The sequence below is a fragment of the Rhododendron vialii genome, chromosome 11a (assembly GCF_030253575.1).
Source record: "Rhododendron vialii isolate Sample 1 chromosome 11a, ASM3025357v1".
In the NCBI taxonomy this organism is placed as follows: domain Eukaryota; kingdom Viridiplantae; phylum Streptophyta; class Magnoliopsida; order Ericales; family Ericaceae; genus Rhododendron; species Rhododendron vialii.
The window spans coordinates 33249057-33274669 of NC_080567.1; the positions used below are offsets into that span (position 1 = coordinate 33249057).

The 25613-nt window shown below is 38.4% G+C and overlaps 1 protein-coding gene and 1 long non-coding RNA gene across 23 annotated transcripts; one reads left to right on the forward strand and one right to left on the reverse strand.

Moving 5' to 3' along the window:
* Positions 1–288: 288 nt before the first annotated feature.
* LOC131307225 (uncharacterized) lies at positions 289–17570 on the reverse strand. 22 transcript variants are annotated; one of them, XM_058333628.1, is made up of 9 exons: positions 17305–17570; positions 17147–17199; positions 11064–11132; positions 10437–10562; positions 10146–10328; positions 9798–9877; positions 7876–7947; positions 7305–7394; positions 5308–5668 (listed from the first exon to the last, which is right to left on the reverse strand). In XM_058333628.1, exons 4-9 carry the CDS (start codon positions 10446–10448, stop codon positions 5584–5586), a joined length of 522 nt encoding a protein of 173 aa, XP_058189611.1. In that variant the 5' UTR covers positions 10449–10562; positions 11064–11132; positions 17147–17199; positions 17305–17570; the 3' UTR covers positions 5308–5583. The 22 variants fall into 22 exon arrangements, 1 of the variants encoding a protein (XP_058189611.1); XR_009194040.1 differs by lacking the exons at positions 5308–5668; positions 7876–7947; positions 10437–10562; ... (1 more) ...; positions 17147–17199; positions 17305–17570 and adding exons at positions 289–811; positions 10017–10038 and having other exon boundaries at positions 9660–9877; positions 10146–10287; XR_009194038.1 differs by lacking the exons at positions 5308–5668; positions 7305–7394; positions 10437–10562; ... (1 more) ...; positions 17147–17199; positions 17305–17570 and adding exons at positions 289–811; positions 10017–10038 and having other exon boundaries at positions 9660–9877; positions 10146–10287.
* On the forward strand, positions 2291–4497 carry LOC131307226 (uncharacterized). Its single transcript, XR_009194043.1, has 2 exons — positions 2291–2679; positions 2748–4497. It is a non-coding gene; the product is annotated as an uncharacterized LOC131307226 (long non-coding RNA).
* Positions 17571–25613: the final 8043 nt, after the last annotated feature.

Genomic DNA, 25613 nt, shown 5'->3' on the forward strand with positions numbered 1-25613 from the left:
AGAGCTTCTCTCTCTACTGCTTTCTTTCTACACGCTAGCTGAGCCTTTTACATACGAGAACTTGGACTTTCTATAAAATGAGGTGTTCTGCATTTCATGTACACCATGAGGGCCATTATGGAATTTCTCTTATCTGCCTGTTGCTCTTAACCAACCCAATGGTTACTCTAGCTTTAGGCAATTTGTAATCCCATAACAGATTTTATTGGCACTCTCTGAATTGAATGAAAACATATCGGCTAAAAGTAAAGATGAACTATAAACAAAGCAAGCTTTTTAACAAATTCATTGAAAACCAGGTACTGCATTAATGTTTGAATCTAATGAATTACGTACATATACCAGAATCGACAGATGAACAGAGAGCTGTAAGGTGTACAAAAAGGCCTCAAATATTTCCCTTCGGAGACATCTGATAAAATTGGAACAATTCAGTCATTGATTGTAATACAAAGACGAAACCAAATGTGTTGCGAATGCTCGGTGTCCACAACTCCACATGCATAATCCTACTGTATGATTATTGTCACTCTACTTTTTTTGGGCATGGATCAAGCTTCTTTGTTCATTGCTATTTGCTGCTGTGTATATATAGGGTCATAATCTTACGGTATGATTATTGTCATAAATGACACATACAGAGAAAAAAAAAATTACGTTTGAGGAACAATATTTACAGTGCTTCAGCTCTTCTTTTCATCAGCACAAAAGCTGTAATCGAGCGATACGACAGACTGAAAGAGGAACGCATTCAACTTCTCAATCCCATCTCTGAAGTCCAGGTAATCTTCCATGATTTATTCAACTTTTCCTGCATCAGTAATGGCATACATATTGAATTTCTGCTTTCTTTTGACATGAACGTTAATTTGTTAACAATAACCAAACTTAACAAAATTCATAGGGCAATGCGTAGATGTTTCGATCCTTTGGTTTCTGATATGTAGCATATTATTAATGGCCACCTATCACCAGAAGGCAATAGTTTCCCCTGGACCTTCACTTAAGGGTTGACAGATGTCTAAAACTACTGAACAGAACAAGATAGGTTTATAGTTGATAATATGATTTTCTGAAAGAAAGAGACATATGACACGAACAACGATACATCATACATCACACATTATAATTATAACAGGCCATCACCAAAGAAATCCGATTTGTAAGAGCTCCTTGGAAATTTAGCCCTCAAGTTTTCAGCACCTTATGTAATACTACCGCAAGAAAAAACTACATAAGGTTACCGTATTAGTATGAAACAGTATACAACACACAAAACTTTATGTAGAATGCATCATATTTCAACATAAAGAATACATCAGCCAACCAGCATAACATTGGAAAAACTACATCCTGACTTCACATATGAAATATTTGCAACTATTTAAAACCAATCCACCGGAAACAGAAACCAAACAACTTTTAATGACGAGTTTTCATATTTACTCTGTTCTCTTAGTTATGGCCTATAACTTCAATCTGCTTCGTTGTTCAATTCTTCGTTTCATCACAAGACGAAGCAAGTTAAGATCCTCTACTAGTTACTACTGTAGAGTCCACCACTCCACCTTACTTCAATATTCTTTGCCAGTCGTTCTATGAAAATTAGATGATAACAGTGGTACCCTTATTCGAAATGATAAGAGATTTATGTGTTGGACTTGGGTAAGCAAAATCCTGACCTTTGTACGCTGGAGTAGAAATGAGGGAGAAATGGGTACTGCACAGGGGAATTCGTAGCTTCAGAAGGTCCAATAAGTAATCACTTTCAAACAAATTTAGGAAATCTGGAATGCTGTTGGAACATTTAAGGCTGTTCCAGTGCCATCACATAGCTCGCAAACTAAAGTTGCACTAGAAAACACCAAGAATGCAAAAAAAAAAAAAAAACCAATGCAGGAAGCTACACATAAACCATAGACCATTGGCAGATCAACTGCTGTGAGGCCCTCCATGCAGCATAGATATTAGATTTACATTTCTGAACAAGTTCAAGTACTAGATTTTGGCATTAGAAAGTGAAGTGTGGGACGGTAACTGCAACTTTATTACACATGGACAGTGCAGATCATGGTAGTTGACAACGTTTGACTAGATCACATGCTTAGACTGGAAGGCTTCCGATGATACAATTGTCTTCCTAGACCTATTTCTGGATTTTCTTCCCGGAAAAATGGATAGCTGGATTCAAAACCCAGCTCTATCTACAACTTGTTATATAAGCCCATCAGTGTGGCCCCAACAGAGAGAGACTATTCTCTCAACCCTGGGAAATCAGTGATACCTGAAATATTCTAGTGTAAAATAAAATGAAATACGGAAGGCATGGACTCCGTGAACGTCCTGCGCTGCACGTATCATGAAGATGCAGCCCTTGAATTCGTCAAAGATACTAGATTCAGGGAAAGTGAGCAATACAAGGTCACTGAACATTGTTTTCGAGTAATTATTCAGTGCCCCAAATTCTTCTCTACCACACATTTGTTTGGGCTCCACACAATGTGTGTGGAGCCCAAACAAATGTGTGGTGGAGAAAGAGTTTGGGGCACCAAGTGGCGGTGCCCTAGTGGCATTGAATAACTTTCCATTGTTTTCCTAGTTAAAATCAAACCCCCAACCCCCCAACCCAGCCAGATGGTTCTTTTGTTTTACTTTCTGTTCTTTTTGTCGTCTTAGATTGTCAAATGTGAATCCATGTTTACCACTTTTGCCAGTTGCCATGCAGTTCTGGAAATTAGGAAGGCAAGGCATAAAAGGGGGGTTTGGCCTGAAATACAACTAAAATGTGACAATGCAGGGTCATGTAGCTTATTTGGCCTCATTGCTTTGCTTTCGTTGTGTGCACTTTAGATTAGGTGGTCATCATCTAATCTTGGATGGCTCGCATCTTAGTCTTGAGATGGTCCCCATCCTTGTCGTATTGGCCTGGGTTATACCCCTTGAATTGCTATTTTACTACTTCATTTTTTTAACAGCGCTAATTTTCTACTTTATCCTTGTATACTCCCGCTAACCCCAAAGAATTCTGTATGAGACTGGAGTGACAGTCACATTGATAGTCCTCTAACAGCCTAATTGAGAAAAGTATAACTCCGAAGTTTTCACTTCTCTAAGCTTTGTGGTATGGCCACACTTAGGCTGAAAAAGTGGGCAAAGAGCAACAAGATTTGCGGTGTTCAAGCTCTGCGTTTGGTCAAGACAAACCGTCTTCAGACGGAGTAAGTGGATACAATGCACTGTTAGGCCATGTTTACTCTTCCTGGATTAGACGAGGAATTGGACAAATAACACATTGATCCCAGATATTTTCCTTGTTCTCTAATCACTCAAATCCCACATTTGGTCATCCACAGGGGGCGAGTATATAGTCAAGTTGGACTGTTAATTCATTCAACTTGGTTAACTAATACCACCCCTCACCCGGGACAAGTACTACCAATGTCCAGATCATCTTCCTCCCTCCATCGGCAATCCTAACCAAAGTTAACATCATATTACAGTAATCCAATGGTATGGGGAAACCCATCAAAAGTCCCTACTGCTGAAGGATCAGCAATATAATTTGATGCATGTCATATCGCCATGCACCAAAGACAGATCAATAGCCAAACAACAGAAACAACCTCACAGGTTATTCTTCTGGTTAGAGAATCCATCCCACATTGCTTCTCTCAATCATTCAAGCTCGTCCATAACTTCCAAAGGCTTGGGTTGATTGCCTCCAAACTTCTGACATGCTACTGACTGATGTCAGCTTTCTTTTTTCTGCTGGATACCATTTTCAAACGAAAAAAAATGTGGACTACTACGCAGTCTTGCTGACAAAGTTGATGTACGGATTTGAACCATATTGTTGGTGGAAAAACGAAGAAAGTGCACCCAGCAGCATTGAGTTAATGCTTCATCTTCTAATGCATTTGGAGGTCTCGGCTGCTAAGACACAATTTCAATAGCAATTATTCTTCTACATAGATTTGTCGGCGAGGCAAGTAATGGTCTGATGTTTCTAATTGCAGAAGCATGAACAGAAGTCCCAGACCATCTATAGGAAGAAGCTCCTGAAGGATCCACAACTGTCAAGTTTCAGCATAAATCCATTGAAAGATAGTTCGTTCATCTTTAACGATCAGGAGAACTAGAAAATTGCAACCTAAGGCAATTAAATGAAGGAACTTATAAGAAGTTGGAGGATTGTTTTGTGCGACACCAGCTAACATACTTTCCATCAGCGTTCAATCCCCAGAGGTAAGATTTGCCATTGCAAAATAAAGGAACCATAACGAATAATTACTCGCTTACTATGCGTGTTCATCAATACTAGAAGAGGACTGGGATTGTATAATATGCACCTTAAACTCCGACCAGACTGCTACACAAATAGAAGATGGAAGCTAAGTTTGCAATACATGAGCGAACTAGGGACATGATTTGATAGCAGCCATCTCCTTGAAGGGTAAAACAATAGGGCACCAAGATACAAGGTGGTACCTGCATACCATACGCAGGTACTCCTCAAGGGAAGCATTCCCAAGAGCAAAAACCTTACGACTTTTTAAACCGGATCTTCCAAAAATTGCAATGAAAGATGCCATATTTCACATACCTAGGAAGATTCTAGCCTAGTACTTCTAAATTTTGGGAATCGAAACAAACCGAGAAGCAAAAGAGGAAATCCGCAAAAAATTAAGCTACTTGGGCTTTTGGGATTTAGTCTCAAAGATCAAATTTCACCCTCCACAGGGCCATTTACCAATTTACTCTGTTTAATTTAGTTACCTCACCATATTTTTTCCTCCCTCCCTCGCATGCATTACTAAAACTAAAATCGTCCTTAAGTTCTTCTATGTTTTTTCTTATCAGCCTTAAGTTCTTCTAGGTTTTCTCTTATCATCCTTAAGTTCTTCTAGGTTTCATTAATAATAAAATTACAACGCAAAAAACCCGAGAGAGGATCCACAGGTTGTGATTTATCACTTTATCAACTCCACGCCATCTCCACCTTGATATGCTTCCAAGAATATGCGCTGTATATTTTGAGAACTCAATGATTTTGGAGCCAACTAATGGTATATCCCCAAATAGTAAATCTACTATCACCTCAGTGCATTGGTTTGTCATAAGTAAAGCAAATTTTATTCCACAAAAGCAACAATTGGGAATGTTGCCCTCGAACAAACTCACAGCTTACATCTGTCATCAGAACTTCATCATTACTCATGATTCTTGGTGGAATGCACAGCCATCTTTCTCGCACAACTTGTTGCTTGACCGCAACCTGCATCCATCTTCATGATTTCACTCCTGAATAACACATATTATTGCTGCTCATCAGTGTTCTAAATGGCACTCGGCGCTACTCAAGCGGTGACCCGCCACCAAGCGATTCGGTGTTTTTTTCAAAAATATATTTTTTAAATATTTTTAAGGCAATCAAGTCCCGCCAAGACCGCCGCATAGCTCCTCCAAATCTCCGCTAGCCACCAAGCTCCGCCAAATCTCCCTATTCGCCGAACAAGCCACCGAGGGTGAAATCATGCCGCCGAGCGCCGGCGGCCGCCATTTAGAACGCTACTGCTCATAAATCTAAATCAGCTGTGGTCCACGAGCTGCCACCAAGAGGGGAAGACAATGATAGGAGTTGGCCATGCCTTGAAGGCCCCTTTGAGACCTACCGATCAAAAAAGGAAAAAGGCCCCTTTGAGACCTGCCTCGTATTACTCCAATCTTACCAAATTGTTCATCTCTTTCCTCTATGAACAAGTCTCGGAGTCTAGCTCGACACCAACTCGCCCAATATAATGAACTTGTGATGAATGAGCCTACTGACGAGTTATTCCACTACAACTCGGTTCATCTACAAGACTGCAACCCTACTCAATACACAATTCTAGTTACTAATATAAATGTCTGATATTTTGTAGAGTTGAAACCCAAAATTCCCATGATATATAACCACTAAAAGATATAAAAAATAAAAATAAAAATAAAAAAATTAGGAGTTCTCTCAATCATACAGAGCAAAAACTAAAATGCTTCAACTTAAAGCACCAGATTTGGGTGTTGTGTCCTAATAACTTAATAGCACGTTAGATTTCACTATGTATACACATTTAAGTCTACGTTACCTGGGGCGTGGGGTCATACCTGTAGGAAGAACAGGAACGGTAATGCCCTACACTATTGTCCTATATTATGGTACGATAAAGGTAGGCTTATATATAAATTACAAAGCAGAATGTACTTTTTTCGAGAAAATCTTATGACAAAAATATTTTCTCCCTATGTTATTCATGCAGGAAAAATGACTATTTTTAAAACATTATCTCTTGCAAAAACTCTACTCCCTCTAGCTTTTTAGTTTATCATATTTGATTTTTTTTTTTAATTTGGGATCACTAGGGATTGTTAAATCCCCATTTTTTAATAGTGTGCCACGTTTCGGAAGGTGTGCTTCACAACGTAATACCCAGGGGTATTAAAGGTCCCAGGAAACACAGGTTTACTTACAAAGATCAGGCACAACATCACTCTCAGGGATTCCTCTTCTATAGAAACATATCAACTAGCAGGGCAATCACCTAGACAAATGGCCTCCCCCATTTCATCCAACATCCTAGAGGGATCTGTCTAGCCTCCGATCCAAAAATCAAGGAAAGTCAAAAAGAAAGTGTTAGCAACACTCCTGAGGTCTACGTGTGTCCCATTCGTCTAGTCATGGTGGCACAAACAAACGTTTGAACCGATTGTTTTGGTTGTGTGATATGCTTAAATTAATTTTTCAATGCTCAAATGTTTCTATATACATATAAATATATCCCTGTACAAGTAACAACAGCCTGAGCTCTCAAGCTTTTCTCTTAGAGCAAGATAATTATACACCATTGAAGAAACAAGTGTCGTCCTTTCTTTCTCGAAGGCCGTCGAACTTAAGGCCAAAGCTGTTTGCATTTATCTCCTTGTTGTGCTAGTCTATGATGTAGTTGTTTAATCAATTTAGAAGAGGATATGAAATTCTTTTATATCAAATTCATAAAATAGAGGATATGAAATTCTTTTATATCAAATTCATAAAATTGGTCCTGCATTCTCATCAGATTATATTCGACATGATAAACTTATTGTTTGTATTTTCCAGTTTTGGGAAAGGGAAGCAGCAAGTTTGAGGCAACAGCTACAGTACTTGCAGGAAAGGCACAGGTAAGATCCTTTTGTCCTATTACTTTTAATCACAGACATCCGATATGGGCCAATAGACTGTAGAAATGCATTGTGCATTATAAAATATAAATGATCAGTGGTCTTACATAGAGGGCAAACCATCTATGGAATGGCCATCAATGTGGGACATCTCAGCTACTTTCATGGATAGAGCAATACAACATCCTTGAACAGGACTATCACAAACAAAAACAATGTATAACTTAAAGATGGATCACTTAATTTACACATTCGCTAGTAACATAGCAAACATAGGTTGAAAGCACGGACAAACCAAGCACGCTTTCAACACGATTGTACGTAGTTTAAAGCACTTGTTCACTGCGTTACCTGGCTTGGGTAGAGTAAAATGTGTGGATGTGCTTCCAAGTATTTGACCTCCCTAAACCCTAAATCTTAGGATGGAATATATGTCCACACATTGGGGGTGGTAAGTGGGCGCTACTTCAACATTTAGACTGACATTGTAAAATGAGATGTCATAAACCATTTAGCTATGTACTTGAAACTAAATTGGACTATGCAGGAAAGGGTTTCTATCTTCCATCCAAGTAAAATAATTTATTTCCTATCTAATATGAGCTTCTCCTTACAAAAAGGGTCAAAAGATAGAGAGCTCCAACTGTCTAATTCAGGTATGTGGGTAGTACAACGTACCCTTGTCGTATCTGGTGAATATGCATGAGCCCCTTCAAACTTTTTCTTCCAATTGCCTGCTTAATGTCCCACCTAAAGAAACCAGCCCTTCCAAAGTCAGAAGGAAGAAACCAACCCTTGCCAAGTCAGAAGGAAGAAAACGGGCAAGATCTTACACAAAATCATCTTTATCATACATAATCCCGGTATTACTAGTGGCTTTTCAAGTCTTGCAGAATATAATGAGTAAACTATCGAGGGAATGAATGACAATCAAAAGTGGTACTATTGGGCCAATAATTAGGATAAAGTTAAAATGGAATGAAATGCAGACTTGGTGAATTCAACTACATAAAAGATGTGGTACGCCCTTTGCGGATAACACGGACGAAGGAGCTTATAGATTGTAACTTCGCAAAAACACCTCCTAAAACTCGAAATCTACGCCAATGCTTAAAAATCCTGAAAAGAACCACAGCAATACCAGCTCCTGGACCTCAATCCTGTCAAAGCATATTACCATCACCTTAACTTCATTCACCAAAGACTCAGAGCTAATAAGCTGCTTTTGTCCCCTGGCAGAGACATCATCAATGAATCAAAATGTAGAGATCAGCACCCCACAAAGCTCTCACATTCACCAGCAGTTCATACCTAGCAAAAAATATGGGGCGACGCATCTTCTCCCTTCCAAAACCACCCTGCCTAAAGTAAACTTGGGCAACCACGTCCTTTAAATCCATTTGGCCGTTAGTTTTTCATCCTAAGCAAAATGACAGCATACTTTCAGAATTTAAAGGCTCTGCAAGATCAGGAGTGGCTTGAAAGGAGATCAGCACCATGCGATTAATTTCATAACCAGCTCTCACAAAAAAAAAAAAAAAAAAAAGATTTAATGGGTCAGTTGCTGCCTTGCAATATTGGACCATGATATTAAGGGGTTGGACTATACTGCCCAGATAACATACCACAGACGTAGTCCCTCCTAGAACCAGAAGTCATATATTATTCACTTCTATGCCAATGCTTAAAACTTTCGAAGTTGCCCACAAAACATTCATGAAGATGGGATGGTGTTCCAAAGATGAAGCTATACGGGTACATTTTTAAAAAAATTGGTTTTAGGTCAATTATGTGAATTTCATAAACCCATAAGTCCACCTATTACTTTTGTAAGGTGTCAAGTCCAATTTAAAAAGTTCATAGTAGGGTACCCTAGGGTTTAGGCACTTTCATAGGGTTTTATGGTGCACTTTCTTATTTTAGGGTAGGGTACCCTAGAATTTAAGCACTTTCATAGGGTTTTAGGGTGCACTTTCCTATTATAGGGTTTTAGTGGTTTAGGCACTTTTATAGGGTTTTAGGCACTTTCATAGGGTACCCTTGGGTTTAGGCACTTTCATAGGATACCCTAGGGTTTAGGCACTTTCATAGGGTACCCTAGCATGTGGAATGTAGATTGTGGGCTTACAAAACTAATACGTAGACTTATGGGCTTATGAAATCTCTATAGTGGACCTATCACCAAATCTCCCTACATTTTTTAGGAGTTATGGGCAGGACACCAGCAAGACCAGACAATACCCTTCACATCCTATCAGTCCTCAAGTGATGGATAAACCAAACCCATGATTACCGCTTAACTCTGCTTTTAGGCATTGTCAGCAGCAAAATAAACCAAAGACTATTAAAAGGTCCTTCAGAAGAAACAAGAAAAAAATTTTGGTTATATTGGAAATAAACTGTTTCCATGAAAGGCAAAAATAAGATCATACTAGCCTATATAAAGTTTTCACGATATGCACCATTAGTGGCCATCGAAATAATTGCAGGCAACTCTTGGGAGAAGGACTTTCTGGCTTGACTCTCAAAGATCTACAAAATCTGGAAAGCCAACTGGAAATGAGTCTGAAAGGTATCCGCATGAAAAAGGTATGCTTGACCTCAAAGCATTCTGCTTCTCAAAAAGTACATGATTCCTCATCTCAAGTGTATGCCCCGCCCTAATTGCAGTTACTTTTTTCTGCAGGACCAAATTATAAGTGATGAAATAAAAGAATTAAACCGGAAGGTCTTCTTGAAAATTGCCAAACTTCCAGTTTTCTCTCTAAATTTACACACATGAAGGAACTGAGTTTAATTGACGTGTTACAGGAGAGTACCATTCACCAGGAAAACATAGAGCTGCAGAAGAAGGTAATCCAAATGTGCCAAGAGAATAAAGAACTGCGTAAAAAGGTAAGCCAGATATGAACTCCAAATAGGTAAATACCATATGCAAGATTACATACCACTGTCTTCTTTGAGTGGAAAACTGGAAGTTGATCTCTAGCCCATTCTGACCAGAAACTTAACATCTCAGGTTTATGGAGCAGAGGGTATCGATCAACCAAACGGAAGCTCCCAAGTTTCACACGGCCTCCTTGGATATGAGTTCCAGGCACCAACCAATCTCCAGCTAAGCCAGCCGCAGTCTCAGGAGAAAGCAACACCAGAAAAAGCAGTGACATTAGGGTAATCTGTCTTAAAATAGTCAATTTCCGAAGATGAGAATGAAAACCAATTGTTTAGAATTGTCATACCTTGAAATTCATACCAGGCTACAGCTGCACTAGCCAAGCAGGTTGACAACTGTGGAAGGATGTCAGCCACCACAATATTGCCCCACAGTAACTGACATCAGGCTTCTCACCATTCAGACAGCTGAGCTACAACACAAATATCAAGCACAATAGCCATCAGATTTGCTAGCATGATCTATCGAACCAGTTTTAAAAGGACCATATTGGAATCATAAATCTTTTGTGTAAAGCCAAGCGATAATGAAAAAATCACGTCTAAAATGTTCCATTAACTTTCTACAGGTTATATAGGTGTGCAAATGGATGTTGTTCTGTTCTTGTGCTTGTGCTTGTCTGATGGTAAAGGTGCAAAAACAATGAACAGACGCTCTTGAATTTGTAACATTGGGATTAAAGGCAGCAAGTACCCAAAACTTTGCATACAACTCGCTACATCTCAAGCAAAATCAATGGGAAAACCGCCTCAGGAGTAAAAGGATGCATGATCATGAGAAAGCTTGAAGTCAGCTCAAAAATTCCTGGCCAAGACCGCCCTCATTTATGGAATTGATACCAAACAAGGAAAAAAGAAAAATGCAGATAAGTGCAAGATTAAAAAGTGTGTACATTAATTTAGTGCATCCCAACCTGATTCAAGTAACTGCTTCTCAAGAGGATAAAAAACAGCAGACATATGCACATAAAGAATGACATCGTCTGTCACAAGGGAAAAGGAGCACACATCATGACAAAGCAGTTAAGGAAAAAGGGTTATTGCATCAAAAAGCTCAGTTTTCCATATGCTCCCAAAGACAGTCTTGAAACAACAAGTAGCATGAGCAAGTTGTCCAACATACCCTTACTATGATTAAGATATGTGCAACAACTAAGAGTCAAAGAGAATAGCAGCATAAGCAAGTTGTCAAACTAAGTTACTGCTATCTATCACATCTTGAGATGGATTTCCCTGAATTCATTCATCTCATTGAACTTTCGCACCATTGGTGTGATTATACAATCAATCAAAGCCTCAAAATAGCAACCGGACTAGAAACATCAAAGGAGTTCAACCATTTCCTTCTGCGCCTCTTAAAATCAGTAGGCGAGCACAGTGCACAGAGACAACTTCTAGCTTTCTGTCTCTTAATAAGATGCCATTAAACACCCTATTACTGATGGAATCAACTGGGTAAGTCATTCAAACAAAGACACTGCTCTAAATGACAACAATAACTAATGATGGTTAAACACGAAGACACCCTGCGGTTTATGAGTGAGGGAGCAAGCCTGGCTGAATAAGTGTACATCCATCACTGAATCGAAAAAGGTAAACAAAACGGGAAACAAAGCAAAAAGATCTCTAAGCCTATATTGCCTGAAATAAGTTCCCTTATAAAGTACATTTTCCACAATTCTGATCAGCAGATAACTTAGGCACATCCAAGAATGAAACAGACAGGCTGAAGCACAAAATGAACGAACTGGGTTTGGCCAAACATGATAATTAGACGAAAACCAAGAAAAGGAGCGGGCAGTGTTCAGATGTCATCATGATCTTCCATGAGATTTTATAACTTAATGGATTCAAATATTCAATAGACACAGCAACAAGTAAAAGATGCCAAAGAGAGATAGGATAACCAAAAAAAACTATTAAGAGATTCAAGCAACTTATCTATTAGAAGAAATGTTTACAGGAGTACTTGTTTGTTATTTGTGAAGGTTTCAGGATTGGATCTTGTGTATGGAGGAGGGAGCATTGGCCTAATGGGTTTGGTTTCTAAAACTTTCACCTTGGCGGAGGCCTATGTTCTTAGGTATTATTCCACTACTGACTACACTACCTTAGTTTCGTTGGTAGGGGCCATGTCCTTCCCTCACTGTCCCATTTCTCTCCTCCCCAATCACGTCTATTGCCAATTACCACTTTCAGCAATCCATACACGACACCAACCATAATAACACTGTGTCAGGTACCAAAATAATTACTCGAGAATCCTGATGTTCAGTCCTAAACCTTTCTCTTTCTCTTTGTACTTTCATCAATTATGTCTTCTCTCTACGATTTTACTGGATTTGTCCAAGCTTTTTACAATACATTTAACCAATCAAAACACTCAATTGTTGAACCTTGGTAAATAATTGTCTAACTATCTAAGTAAATATTTGTGACTGCATGCGAAATGAAGATATACTTCGATTCACTTGAAGAAATACGACCTATCTGCATCTAAGTTTCATGCTGTTTAATCTTAGAGATGAAGTGACCCAATTAACAAATGGTAGTTTGTGTTTGTTGGTCAATTAATACATTTGCAGGACATGTTAAGAAACTCACTGCCAAAGTATGGCCGTCCTCAACAGATAGACAAGTATACAGTTCTTCTCTTACTGCAAAACAAGAAGTCTACACTATACGGTTGACTTTGGTAGCCTGTAAACAACAAACAAGATAAGCAATCAATTGTCCAAGTTTGGCTTGGAAACTTCCTCCCTTCAAACAGCATTCAAGCATGGCTTTTATTTTTTGAGCTAATTTCAGACCTTCTATCAAGTAAAGCTCGAGTACTTGGGTATTTTAACACAGCACAGCTTATCAAACTCAGACCGAGCTGAGCTTAGAAATTAATGTTGTGTTTGGATGAATTTTTGAGAAAATTTATAGGGTTATGAGTGGAGAGAGAAATGAGAGTAATGATTGGAAGTAGAGGTAATAATTGGAGAGAGATAGAGAGAGAAATGAGAATAATGATTGGAGATAGGGGTGAGTAATGATTGAAAGTAGGGGTAATGAGTGTTTTTTGAGTTGAGAATTTTTTTTCAAAAAGCAATCCAAACAAAGCATAACTTGCTTCAGAGTGTGTACAAGTTTGACTTGTTTGCAGAACAAGAAAACTTTAACTAGCTTTCAACGAGTCGCACCACGACTGAAGATCAAGTAGCTAGCTCCCTATTTAGAGCCCGACAAAAAAAGGTGTAGGTATAATACAAATAAAACGCCCCATGTAGACCATTGGCCTAGTAACTTGTTAAGGCAATAAGGCCTAACCACGTGGCCCAAAATGCTCAAGCCCAAGTTACTAATAGTAATTTACATGGTTCCACATATACCCAGGATCACCCATGTAGACTTCGATGTGGGGCGGGGTATCACAAAAATTCCATCTTAACCACCAATCAAAAGAACCAACAAATAACTCAAATGCGCTGGGCGAAAGATTATGCTTGGATTGCATGGTTATCACTAGTATCATGTGTGACAGTGATTTTGTTTTGAAATAGTTTACTTATGTAATAACCGAACATTTATGCTAGAATAGATAGTAAGAACTAGGAGAAGGATATCTATAAGCTTACCAAATGGAAAGAGAAGAAAACAATAAATTTTTGTCAGGTGCATAAAAGATGCCGATTGTAGGGAGTGAAGGATGATGAGAACCGATTGTAGGGAGTGAAGGATGATGAGAACAAAGGAAGATGGAAGAACTACTTTGAGAAACTATTGATTGAGAAGCATGAGGAGAACCTAAATGAAGAGGGTTGTATGCTTCTGTAGACACCCTAATTTGGCTTCGCAAATTTTTAAGCCCCGCCATGAGCGAATCCTGATGATGAAATGATTTCCCCTAAGATTTGATTCGGATATCGAGCTTTGGAAGGTTTGAGGCATCCCTGTAAACACCCCAATCTGGACTTCCAGATTAGTTTACTTTTGGTTTTTGATTCCCTAATGATGAAACGGATCAAGAACACCCGGGAAATGATAGCATGTTTGAGCTTTGAGTGTTTGCAAAACCCTTGAACCTAAGCCATTTCAAAAAGCCAGAAAACCCGCTGGCACGCGTTGGTTGAGAACCAGCGCACGTGGGTCAAAGTGCCAGGTGTTTGTCAAATTGTCCTAATTGACCGTTGACCAGCGCATGATCATTTGGATCCGCGCGCACGCATCCACGACCCGCGCGCGCTGCGGTTAAATTTGCAGCCGACCCTAGTGCTTTCCACTTCTGGAAGGTTTCTGGAAGCTTTCCATTGATGGAAGGTTTCTAGAAGGCTTCCATTAATGGAATAGTTTCCATTAATGGCATGTTTTCCATTAATGGAAGGTTTCCATTAATGGAATAGTTTCTATTAATGGAATAGTTTCTATTAATGGAATAGTTTCCATTAATGGAGGGTTTCCATTAAAAGAAGGGTCTTGCCCTATAAATACCCCCCTTTGTTCATCTTTTAAAGGGTTCAAAAAAAATCCATACATGTTGGGTTCGAAAGGTTAAGGAAAAAAGGTTACAAAATCTTACACCCCATTTCACACCTCATTCAACCTCAAACATCAAAGCTCAAACGCGTTTCAAACTCAATCTAGGTATAGCATACCTACTGTTTCTATTCTGATCCCTGAGGGGGGCTACAGGGCCAAGGCTGGTAATCAATACCAGTCCTGGTCCTAAAGCTGGCAAGGTTTCAAAAACCGTTGTGGTAGGAACCAGCGCGCAACGGTCCCAGTCTCACGCGCGACACTCCGTGGCCGCGCGTGCAGGACCGCGTGGGGATTGGTTTTCTACTATTTTATGTCTTTTTGTTTATATAGATCACTCTACAAGCATGATAAAAACCAGTTTACTACTTTCCTTTGCTAGAAATGCTAGCTGTATTTCAATTTGCATTTCTGCTGTTATGGAGTACCCTTGGGATCATTCTGGACCAGTCCCAGAACCCAGAAACGTGTAAACCAAGCACTGGTGTGGTTCAGACCCTCGCGCGCCATTGCGCAACCCTCGCGCGCCAGAGCGTCTCTGACCAGTGGCTGGCCTTGCACGGGTAGATCGACTTTAGGCCATTATTTTGTCTCCACGCTGTTTATGGGGTGTTTTGTTAATTTGTAGGGCTTTTTCAGCCTTTAAATTGTATATTAGCTGCTTATCAACTGCTTATAACTGCTTGATTTGTCCAGGGTGTGCACTGGTCCTTCCAGAGCGACTCAATTGTTGTAAGGATGGATAGAAAGGGGATGATGTAACACATAGAGTACAAGTTGGATGAATCAAGAGGCGAAGTGCGGGAGTGTTGTGGGACTACAATGTACCTACAAAGTGGAATGGAAAATTTTTATTATATCGCTATAAGGCCTGCTGTGTTATTCAGCAAAGAGTATTGGACTACTAAGAAACAACATGCAAGTAAGGTACGGCCTTCTAGCAAGTTTGAAAGTTGGTAATAATCATTCAACTGGCAGCAGCGGCAAGAAGCGGAGGAGTACCGGCAGTGATGATGCAGAGAAGTAGCAGGGGTGTTGAAGCAGAGGAGTAGCAGCGGAGTTTTCATGCGATGATGCAGAGGCGAAAGAGCTAGGGTTAGGGTTTCTGTTTATCGGGCCGGCCGGCCGGCCGGCCCACTGCACTTGGGCCTGGCCCATTTTGGTTGCAATTGGGTTGCTTTTCAGGTTTGGGGTGTTTTGGAGTTGGGTCCAAACATAAGGTGTAGATTGGGCTTGTCCCTTGGGAGTCTTGTTGACATCTTACTAACAGGTGTACTTTAAAACTAGAGGTGAAGAATTAGGTTTAGATCTCGCGGGAAGAAGTTGCTCAATGCATTTCTACTCCTACTGTATTGTACTAATTTCATTTTATATCCTCGTGATGAATGAAATTATTTTTGCCGATCAAAAAAAAATATGAGTGCAACTGAAATAATAATGTTGCAATGAATGTGAGGTAAGACTTTGCAAGATAAATAGAAACAAGAACTCGCAAAATGCAGGGGTAGCACTAATAAAAGATGAGATGAGAAGAAGAAAAAAGATTATGGTGGTTTGGACATATTTAACTCAGATTGACCACTGCAGTAGTTTTAAAGAGTGATATGGTTAAGGGTAAAACTAGGGGGGGCGGGGCAGGGAAGGTAGTTTGAAAGTTGGTAACAATCATTCAACATAGGTCTATAAAATTAAATTCACTCAATATAGGGGGAAAAAATGTACGGCCATAATTAGTACTTTTATCACTAAAAATGTAAGAAGAGAAGACTAATGATTATTGAAAAATGTAAGAAGACCGATGATTGTTTCGATAAGGATGTAAGATTTTGAAATTTTATCTTGTTGATTACTAATAAGTTTGTTTTTGGAAGGTGGCTTATCTTTTCAATTTTGCTTGTAAATTGCATAAATGGCCCCATCTTTTCAAATTTGCCTTGGGCCCGGCCCACCCCAAAATGTCAGGGCCGGCCCTGATTCCCTACCACTATAAGCATCGTGTAACAACCTCAACCTAGGGTTTCTACCATTGTTTTCTCCCCAGTCCAATTCAAAAACACCATGCAGAAGCCTCAATCAGTCCAATCTTGTTACCATCATTAATAACCCCTTCAAATGCTAATTTGATAGGATAGTGATTTTGGCACTCCAAAATTGATGGAAGTGCTCCAAAACTGAATTGTGTTAATATACAAAACGACGTCGTTTTGGAGCCCTCCATTAATTTTTGGAGTGCTAAAATCAATTTCCAATCTGATAACACCATACTCAAATAAGAGCAAAAAAGAATTCAATAACTACATAAACGCTGCATCTACAATCAAGCCTACTGCTACACGAAATCGATAACAAGTAGTCCCAAATGTGCATTACTATAAATAAATCAATCAGCTATCAGGCTCAAAAACAATAAAGATCGAAAGAAACCGAAGGACAAAGTACTATAGAGAGGGGGGGGAAGTATATGTGACCAACTTACCAGTTAAATATCAAATACTGTACTTCACTAGAGGAGAAAGAATCGATTTTTTCCTGCAAAATATATCATCGCATCAGAATGTACAACTTTAAACACATGGCATGTATACAGACAAACATAGCGTGAGCGTCACGAAGTGAAGGATGCGGTTGCGTAACTGTAAGTGATCGTATAAGACGGTGACAATCGCCGTGAAAGGAGTCAAGGACAGACTACAAAGCTCCAGGAAACCGAGAGAGAGAGAGAGAGAGAGAGAGAGAGAGAGAGAGAGGACGAGAAGTGAGCATGTACGTACGGAAGAGAACACAACTGTGGATCTATGGTGTCTGCACATGCGTATCGATTGAAGCTCTAGAGAGAGAGAGAGAGGAAGGCGGGGAGGAGAGAGGAAAATATCAGAACTCTGGAGAACGTTCGAGTGTCCAATACTATATAAGTACTCCTAAAAAAGGCAACGAAACGGAGATCAGATGCGGTTGGAACTTCTTTTGTTCTTGTAACTGGACACCTGGCGTTAAATGCGTCTCCTAGTTGCAATGCAGAGAGTTTCTTTCTTTTATTTATAACCGGATATCCAAGCCAGCTTTTGCGCACCTTGACTAATTTTGGGGTCCTGAAGATAACAAACAGGTATAAACTCCGGTGACCCAAGGTTTGAAATATTTGACCTTCGTGAGAATGAAACCTGTGACATCATGGAGGAGCACTTATTGTTTTTTTACAACAACTTGACCAAATCCCTTGGGGTTAGTTTGTTTTTTTGGTAAGAGGAAATGCGGTTGTGCACAATCTGACCCGTTCGTTGGTTCAGATTTCATCTCACCACCAAGTCGTTCATTGGTGAGATGAAATATGGACTCGACCTTTATGAGACTGAGGTCATTCGCCACAATAAGCTAAATGGCTTATCTTTTCATCTTTATTCAAAAAAAAATCGCATTGGTTAATTTTGTCGATAATTTTTTGCTTCGTTATTACAAGAGAAATCTAAAAAGTAAAAAAATTTGATCGAAACTTAAATTTTTTTAATTTTAATAAAGACAAAAATAAACCAATAAGTTATTTTTTTATTTTTATTCAAAAAAAATCGATTTCGATTATAATTTTTTACTTTTTAGATTCCTCTCGTAATGACGAAGCAATAATTAACAGAAAATTGACAAAAAAACAAACAAATGCAAAAAAAATTGAATAAGAACAAAAAAAAAATAAATCATTTGGCTTATTAGGCCGGATGGCCCCTAACTCAAGTTGCTTCCAAGAAGTTGCTAGGTGGGAACAATTTTCCATTTAGTCACGTAATACGCACTAAGTCACAAATGCAGGTGCGTCAGCTCCAGGCAAAGTGAGCAATTGGGAGTAATAAGGGATCTTATCGAAAGATTACGTGACCTAATGACATGAAGTGTGAGGAATATTCGACGAGTAAAATAGTTCCTTGCCCCCGTGATATCAAGGATTGGAACCAAGGACAATCTCAATCTCAAGTTCTCAACCTCATTGGAAGCTCCGGGCTCGCGAAATCTTAGCGTGAGGTCTTACGATTACGAGTACCAATGTGAAAATAAAATGTTATTTTAGCCGATCAAAAATAAGGATATTAAATTTGAAAATCATATTTTATTGCTTTTTGTGATGATAATTACCGTTAAGAGGTTTTATTTTCACCAATGAACATAGTTTTGAAAGTCAAATTTGCAAAGTATACACAAACGTGCACGACATCGAGGCGTCTTAAGATTGGAGGCCCTAGACACGGAACTTGATCGCTTAGTGCTTGGGGGCTGCTCTTGGATTTAACGGAAAGAAAATGAGAAAATGATTAGAGATGCATTAATAAATTTCAAATCATATGTTGAATCACTAAAAGTCATCTATTGAACCACCCAAAAAAATTCATGTCGGGCTACAAAAATTCGTAAAATGAGTATCAGACTTCCTAAATAATGAGTGTGTATTGAAGCATTTTCCCAGCACGTAAATGTGTATGTCATTTTATTGCTACTAATGAATATTATAGTATGTAAGATCATAAAAGCATGCACATGTGAGCATTAACATGGTAATTTTTCTTCTCTCTTTTTTCCTTTAACCAAGAAAATGAGTGAAACTGCCATTTTTCTTCTCCTTCCCAAGTTTCAAATCCACCACACAAAAAATACGAGAAATATTGTACTTTATGAGCTAATCCTAACCAATGAAATAAACCCAAAACTATTTCAAATGTGAATCTATATAATATGGAATAGCGATTTTTAAATTCTCTATATTTTGGACCAACGGATTTGTACATATTTTTTCTATAGCTGAGAGTTACGGATAGTAAGACTAGAAATATACATGGAAAGAAAGAATATTTGGAAGACGAATGAAAGAAAAACTATATTAATGTTTCCTAATCTTATTTTGATCCCTTATTTTCAAATTTTCTTTACTTTCCTAATAGTTATCAGTCAAAAACGATTACCGTGATCTAAGGCTGTCTCTCTCTCCCTCACATGTTAATTCCAAAACGGATTCCAATTTTGAATCCTAAACTGCTAACAACTGTACATTAATGTCTCTATGATTTTTCAAAAAAATAGATAGAAGAATACCAAAACTTTTCAAATTCTGTGCTAATTTGAAGAATATCTATATTATAAAACAGGACGGGTATCTTACAGAATATTCTTTCTCAACGGTTCAAATTTATCCCTGTCCAATATTTATCTACCCATACAAACAAATCCGACGGTCCAGATTTATTTTCATCCTTCCTTCTACAACATGGCAGTTTGGTAAATATCGGAAACTTCAAGACCAAAAAAGGAGCTCATTTGAATTGAAATATCCTAATCAATCATGGTAATCTAATATTACAAAAATTGAAGTTTGAAATATTGGAAAGGAACACAATCAAACCTTCAATTGATTCCAAACGGCAATCAAAGCTTATTTTATTCCCAAAATAGTTACAAAATAGTTAACAATTCAAATTTCGGGTTTTAGCTTGAGTAAAGATCTCTTACTCCATGTTTCTATAGATGGTATAGAAAAACGGCAACCAAAGCTTATTATTTGATTCCTAATTACTAGCAATTCAAAGCTTAATTGATTCCTAAAATAAATCTAAATTGCTGAATTCCGGTTAGGTACGTAGGCTGTATCAATTAGGTAGGTTCCATAAAAGCTAATTCCTATGATTTTATACCTCTATACATAGAAACTAGGAGTAATTTTTTGGGTAAAACTATAGAACCAACAAAGTATTTTAAGTTTTCAACCCCCGACCTTTCTACCGCCGACGCCGACGCCGACGCCGCTACTTCAAACCACTTCAGGTTAGTGGGCTTCCGAATCTATTCTTTTTCGTTTGTTTTTTTTGAATATCTTCGTTTTCTCTCCGAAATTTTTAGTATCTTTGTTTTTTTCGTCCCGCTTACAGAATGAATAATAAGAATGTTAATCCTAATGTTGTCCGACGCAACCGAAAGCAGCCATTATCTGTATGCCACACCGATATTGAGATGTCCAAACAAGCACGCCATGTTAGGTCAAGGGTCCCACTCAACGAAAAGGTTATTCATGAAGATACTAATATCCATCACCCAATACTTCTTTTTAATCAAGTCTTGCTTACCAGTTACCATGAAGTATTTTTTAATAATGAGAATGATAAACGATAGGGGTGCATACTCAAGTTCAACCGATGAGGTGTACGGTGGAGCATTGAGGGAGATAAATTTGAATGGCACAGCATCGCATGGTAAGATTTCTAACCGCACGGTTGGGTCAACTGATCATAAATCAAAGTCGTGATAATTTTAAAAAACGCACGTGCATAGAAGAGATTCTTTTCTTCATCAAACAATATTACTTCTACTTTGATAAAGACCACCTCTACTGCTAATTAACAAGGATTGCAGCCAAAAATATTGTTTTGAGTTTTTTTAAATTGATTCAAGATCCGTTTGGAATAAGCAAAATCGCTTGGCTTACAATTTCCTTAACAATTTGGAATAAGCAAAATTGATTGGCAATTCAAATTCCTTTAGCTTGAGTAAAGATCTCTTGCTCCATGTTTCTATAGATGGTATAGAAAAACGGCAACCAAAGCTTATTATTTGATTCCTAATTTCTAGCAATTCAAACTTTCTTTAAATCACTTAGACTTACAATTTCCTTATCGATTTGAGTTTTTTTAAATTGATTCAAGGACCTGTTGCAATTACTGATTTCCTGAAGCATCTTTATGATGGTATCGAGTAAAAGTCCTCATCAGACATATAGCTAGAGAGATGCTTTTAGTTATCCAAATTATGGTTTTGTTAGTTTACTTTGACTTTTATAGTTTATTTTCAATTTCAGCTATAGTTCCTAATTATTTTTGATAAACTCTTTTGTACTTTATATGGTAGCAGAAAGGAGGTGATGATTGTGTTTTTTGAGGGAGCCCTCAAAATTAGTGTTTTATTGTGTTTCTGAACAATTTTTTTCTAAACAAAAGTCAAATGACTCACTACGCACCCTGGTTGAAATTAGTGTTTTTACTTTAACGTTAGTGTTTTTGCACCAACGTTTAGATTTAATATGCACGTATCTAGAGATAGAAGGTGGTGGAGGAGGTCATACTGTTGGCTATTCTTTTCCGAATGACTCACATTCTATCTTCTTCTTCTTCTTCTTTTTATATTGTTGGCTACCATTCTATTTTTTTATTGTTAGTAGCTGTTAAGTGCTACATCAATTATGGTGGCTTCGAATTTTAGGGGGATGGCCCCCTCTGTGTACTGAATTCATTAGTCTTAACTGACATTGAATACGTTTTGATCGACTTAGTTAATGTTTGTGATTGGAATAGCAGCTTCGAAACGGTTTTGATTCCTAAGTAATATTTTTTATTAAAAGTAGGTAAATTTATTGTTGATAGTGCTAGAAACTTTTATATTAGGTTAATGCCTTTTAATTAATAAGCGCTTTCAAGCATAGACTCATTTGTTGAGAACGTGTTGCATCATGCCTTCAGGCAGAGGGCACAATCTCTAGGGATTGGAAAATTGTTTGTTCTTTATTTGCTCATTCAAGTTAAATATGTCAATGAATATGCTTGGGTTATTATTTTCCGCATAGTTGGATTTGTTGGGCAGTGATCATAGTTCTGAATACCGTTTCGGACAGGGTACCGGTTTTTCTACTGGTACGGTACGTACCGGTACCGGTCAGGTACCGGGTACCGTTTCGGATTTACCGCAACTATAATATATATAATAATTATATATAATTATAATTCAAAAAAATCCCCCATATCATACAATTCATCATAAAATATCTCTACTAGAGATTCTCTAGTCCCACATTGCTTAGTTACAAAACTCTTTTCCACTTTAAATGACTTTGCACACTAGTGAACTTGTGAATGAGAACCCCATAAGAGGTCTCGCGCGCTCGGGAAAATGTGCCGTGGCCGAAGGCAATTTGAAAAAATTGATTCGGAAACCAATTAACCAGGTGCGCATCACGGGTTATTCGTGCGCAGGGGGGGTGCAAATTCGGGATCTAAGTCTCGCGCACGTACTATGGTTAAGCCCGTGTTTTGCTAAAATTTTTAACAACGTTTTTTTAGTTTTTTTGGGCTTGAAAAGTTTTTTTTTTTTTTTTTTTTTTGGGACCAGAATTTTTTTTGGGACCAGAAAAAGTAAAAAAAAAAAACTCTGCAAAATTTCGGCCGGAATTTCCGGTATCCCGATACCGGCCGGTATTTCCCGAAACGGCCGGTACCGACCGGTATTAGGACCGGAACGAAATTGGGGGGTTAGGGTACCGGTTCTTCGTCAAAACGGTACGTACCGGCCAGTACGGAACGGTATCAATAACTATGGCAGTGATTGATATATTGCACATGGGTTCAAAATTTATTTGCGTGTACTGATCGTTCGTGCCGTGCCTTCAGGCACGGGCATACACTAGTGTATATATATAGGGGAGCGTTCCGGAGACGCAAAAAAAAGACACTTCATCTCAACCATTGAAACCAATGACTAAGATTAGAAGTTTACAAAGAATTACTCTTTGCCGCAAAGAATTACTAGAGGCCGCAAAGGATTACTCTTGGCTGAGAATTACTTTTGGCCACATTGAATTGCACTTGACCGAATTGAATTGCACTTGGCCACATCAAATTGCTTTTGGCCGCGTTGAATCGCATTTGGACGAGTCGAATTACTCTTGACTGCATCGAAATGCATTTGGCCGCTACGAATTGCACTTGGCCACATCGAATTGCTCTTGGCTGCGAAGAATTACTTCTAGCCCAAAGAATAACTCTTGACCGCGTAGAATTGCTCTTGGCCTCTACAAATTGCACTTAGCCGTGTCGAATTGCTCTTGGCCGCGAAAAATTACTTCTGGCCTCAAAGAATTACTCTTGACCGTGCAGAATTACTCTTGGCCGCTACAAATTTCACTTGGCCGCATTGAATTGCACTTAGCCTCATCAAATTGCTCTTGGCCACATCGAATTACACTTAGATGCTACGAATTACTCTTGGCCACATTGAATTGCTTTTGACCGCGTATAATTGCACTTGGCTGCATATAATTGTGAGACTATAAAGTAATTCGATGCGGCCAAGTGCAATTTAATGCGGCCAATAGTAATTCCTAGCGGTCATGAGTAATTTTTCGCGACTAGGAGTAATTCTTCGTATCATATTCTTTTTCTTTTTAACTAATAGGTAAGAGAACAAAATTGTTGTTTAGTACAACTTGAGTTGTTGGTTTAGATGATTTGGAGTTTTATGATCTGTCTGGAATTGAAAATTGTAGGTTTTTTGTTGGAGTCTTTTGGGTAGACAGAGTTTCAAACTCTACTCTTTACTTTGTTATATTATATATGTAACCTTGGAACTATTTTGCTTTCCTATTTTTCTAGGTCAGTTAAAGAAACAGGTACGATAGGGTTGTCACTTTTGAGTGAGTGAACGTTCAAAAAATTGAATTCGAGTTGGAATCCCGTATGATTATACATTTTCAATATCTCTAATGCTATCCCTGAATTCAACTAACGGAATTAAATAGATTTGGTAATATTTGTTATGTTAGACTATTTATGAACTTGGTTAGATGGACCATGTTTGAAGCTTATTCTTAAAATTAAATAAAAAAATTTGAGAAGTAGATTTTGTTGGGAGAAGGAAAAAATTTCTAATTTACGGTTATTTGTAATGCTCCTCTCGCATGAGGTGGGACCATACGCATATCCAGGACTCACTTCATGTAAAATTTTAAAAAGAATCTTTGTATCCACAAAAAAACCTTCAAAAAAGTGGGATTTTATAGTTTATTTAGACTATATTTAGAAAGTATTGCGTGGGAAATTACTAGTGTGTGTATACCACTTTTGTTGCGCCTTGTTGTTTAAATAGCAGTACCAGGTTTCTCTCCAGTTAAACTTCAGAGAAGTGTAGACAGTTTTTGTATCTCGATAATTCATGATTCAAATATAAAAATGTACGTCTCTTTTCAGTAAGAGTTTTTAACAAATTCAAACCATTAAAAATATTCGTGAGCGATTGAAATAGCGCGGAATGCTTTATGCAGTCCAAATCTAAACGACTGAGATGCCATTTCCAACATGTTAAACAATAGGTCGTAAGATTAGAGGCAATGAAGTCTCCATCTATGGCACCATTCATCCGAGTTTAACTATTTGGAGTCTCCCATGTCCCCTCGAAAGTAAATTGGATACTTATGTGTGTTGGTATGAAAGTAACGTGAAAACCCGATTTGCTGGGTTGTTCAGAGATTGCGGAGAGTGGATTTTTAACTATTACGATATGACAAGCTAAACCGTGGATCAAAAATCAAATTATGGGGTATATACGGAGGTCTCATCATAATGTCAGAGAAGAGCATAAACAATGTCAAAGTCGGATTAGATTCTCTCACGGATGTCCATTTCAAGAATTCTAACGGTCCGCACCTGTGCCTCGCTTAGTCACACATACTGTCAAGCTAACCAAAGTGCAGACCACGTAGCTAGCAAGGAGGGGTGCAGGTGCGGCAATTTGTGCTAGAGTATCGTCTTATGTCTATTGTCATGTATATTTGGACTTTTTCATATGATTCTCGTTGTGAACTTTTGAAACTAGCGATTGCTCGGTGGCTCCGCACAAATGTGTGGTGAGGAGGGAGTTTAGGACACCCGCCTACCATGTAATAATTTTTCACTTTTGAACATTTGACATTATGAAGTACCCAAATAAAAAAGAAACAAAGAACAAGAGTCTCGTATATCAGCAAAAAGTTATGGTTGATGGGTCAAAATTTTCCGGCCCATTTACATCCATTGTTGGGCTGGCTGTCCAGACAGCCCAATCAAGTTCTTATTGATAAAAATGAAAGCCTACAAATCCTTCTAAATTGGAAGGCCCAATCTTCTTCTCTTTTTTTTGGATTTTGATTTTGGCGTTCCAAAAATTACTGG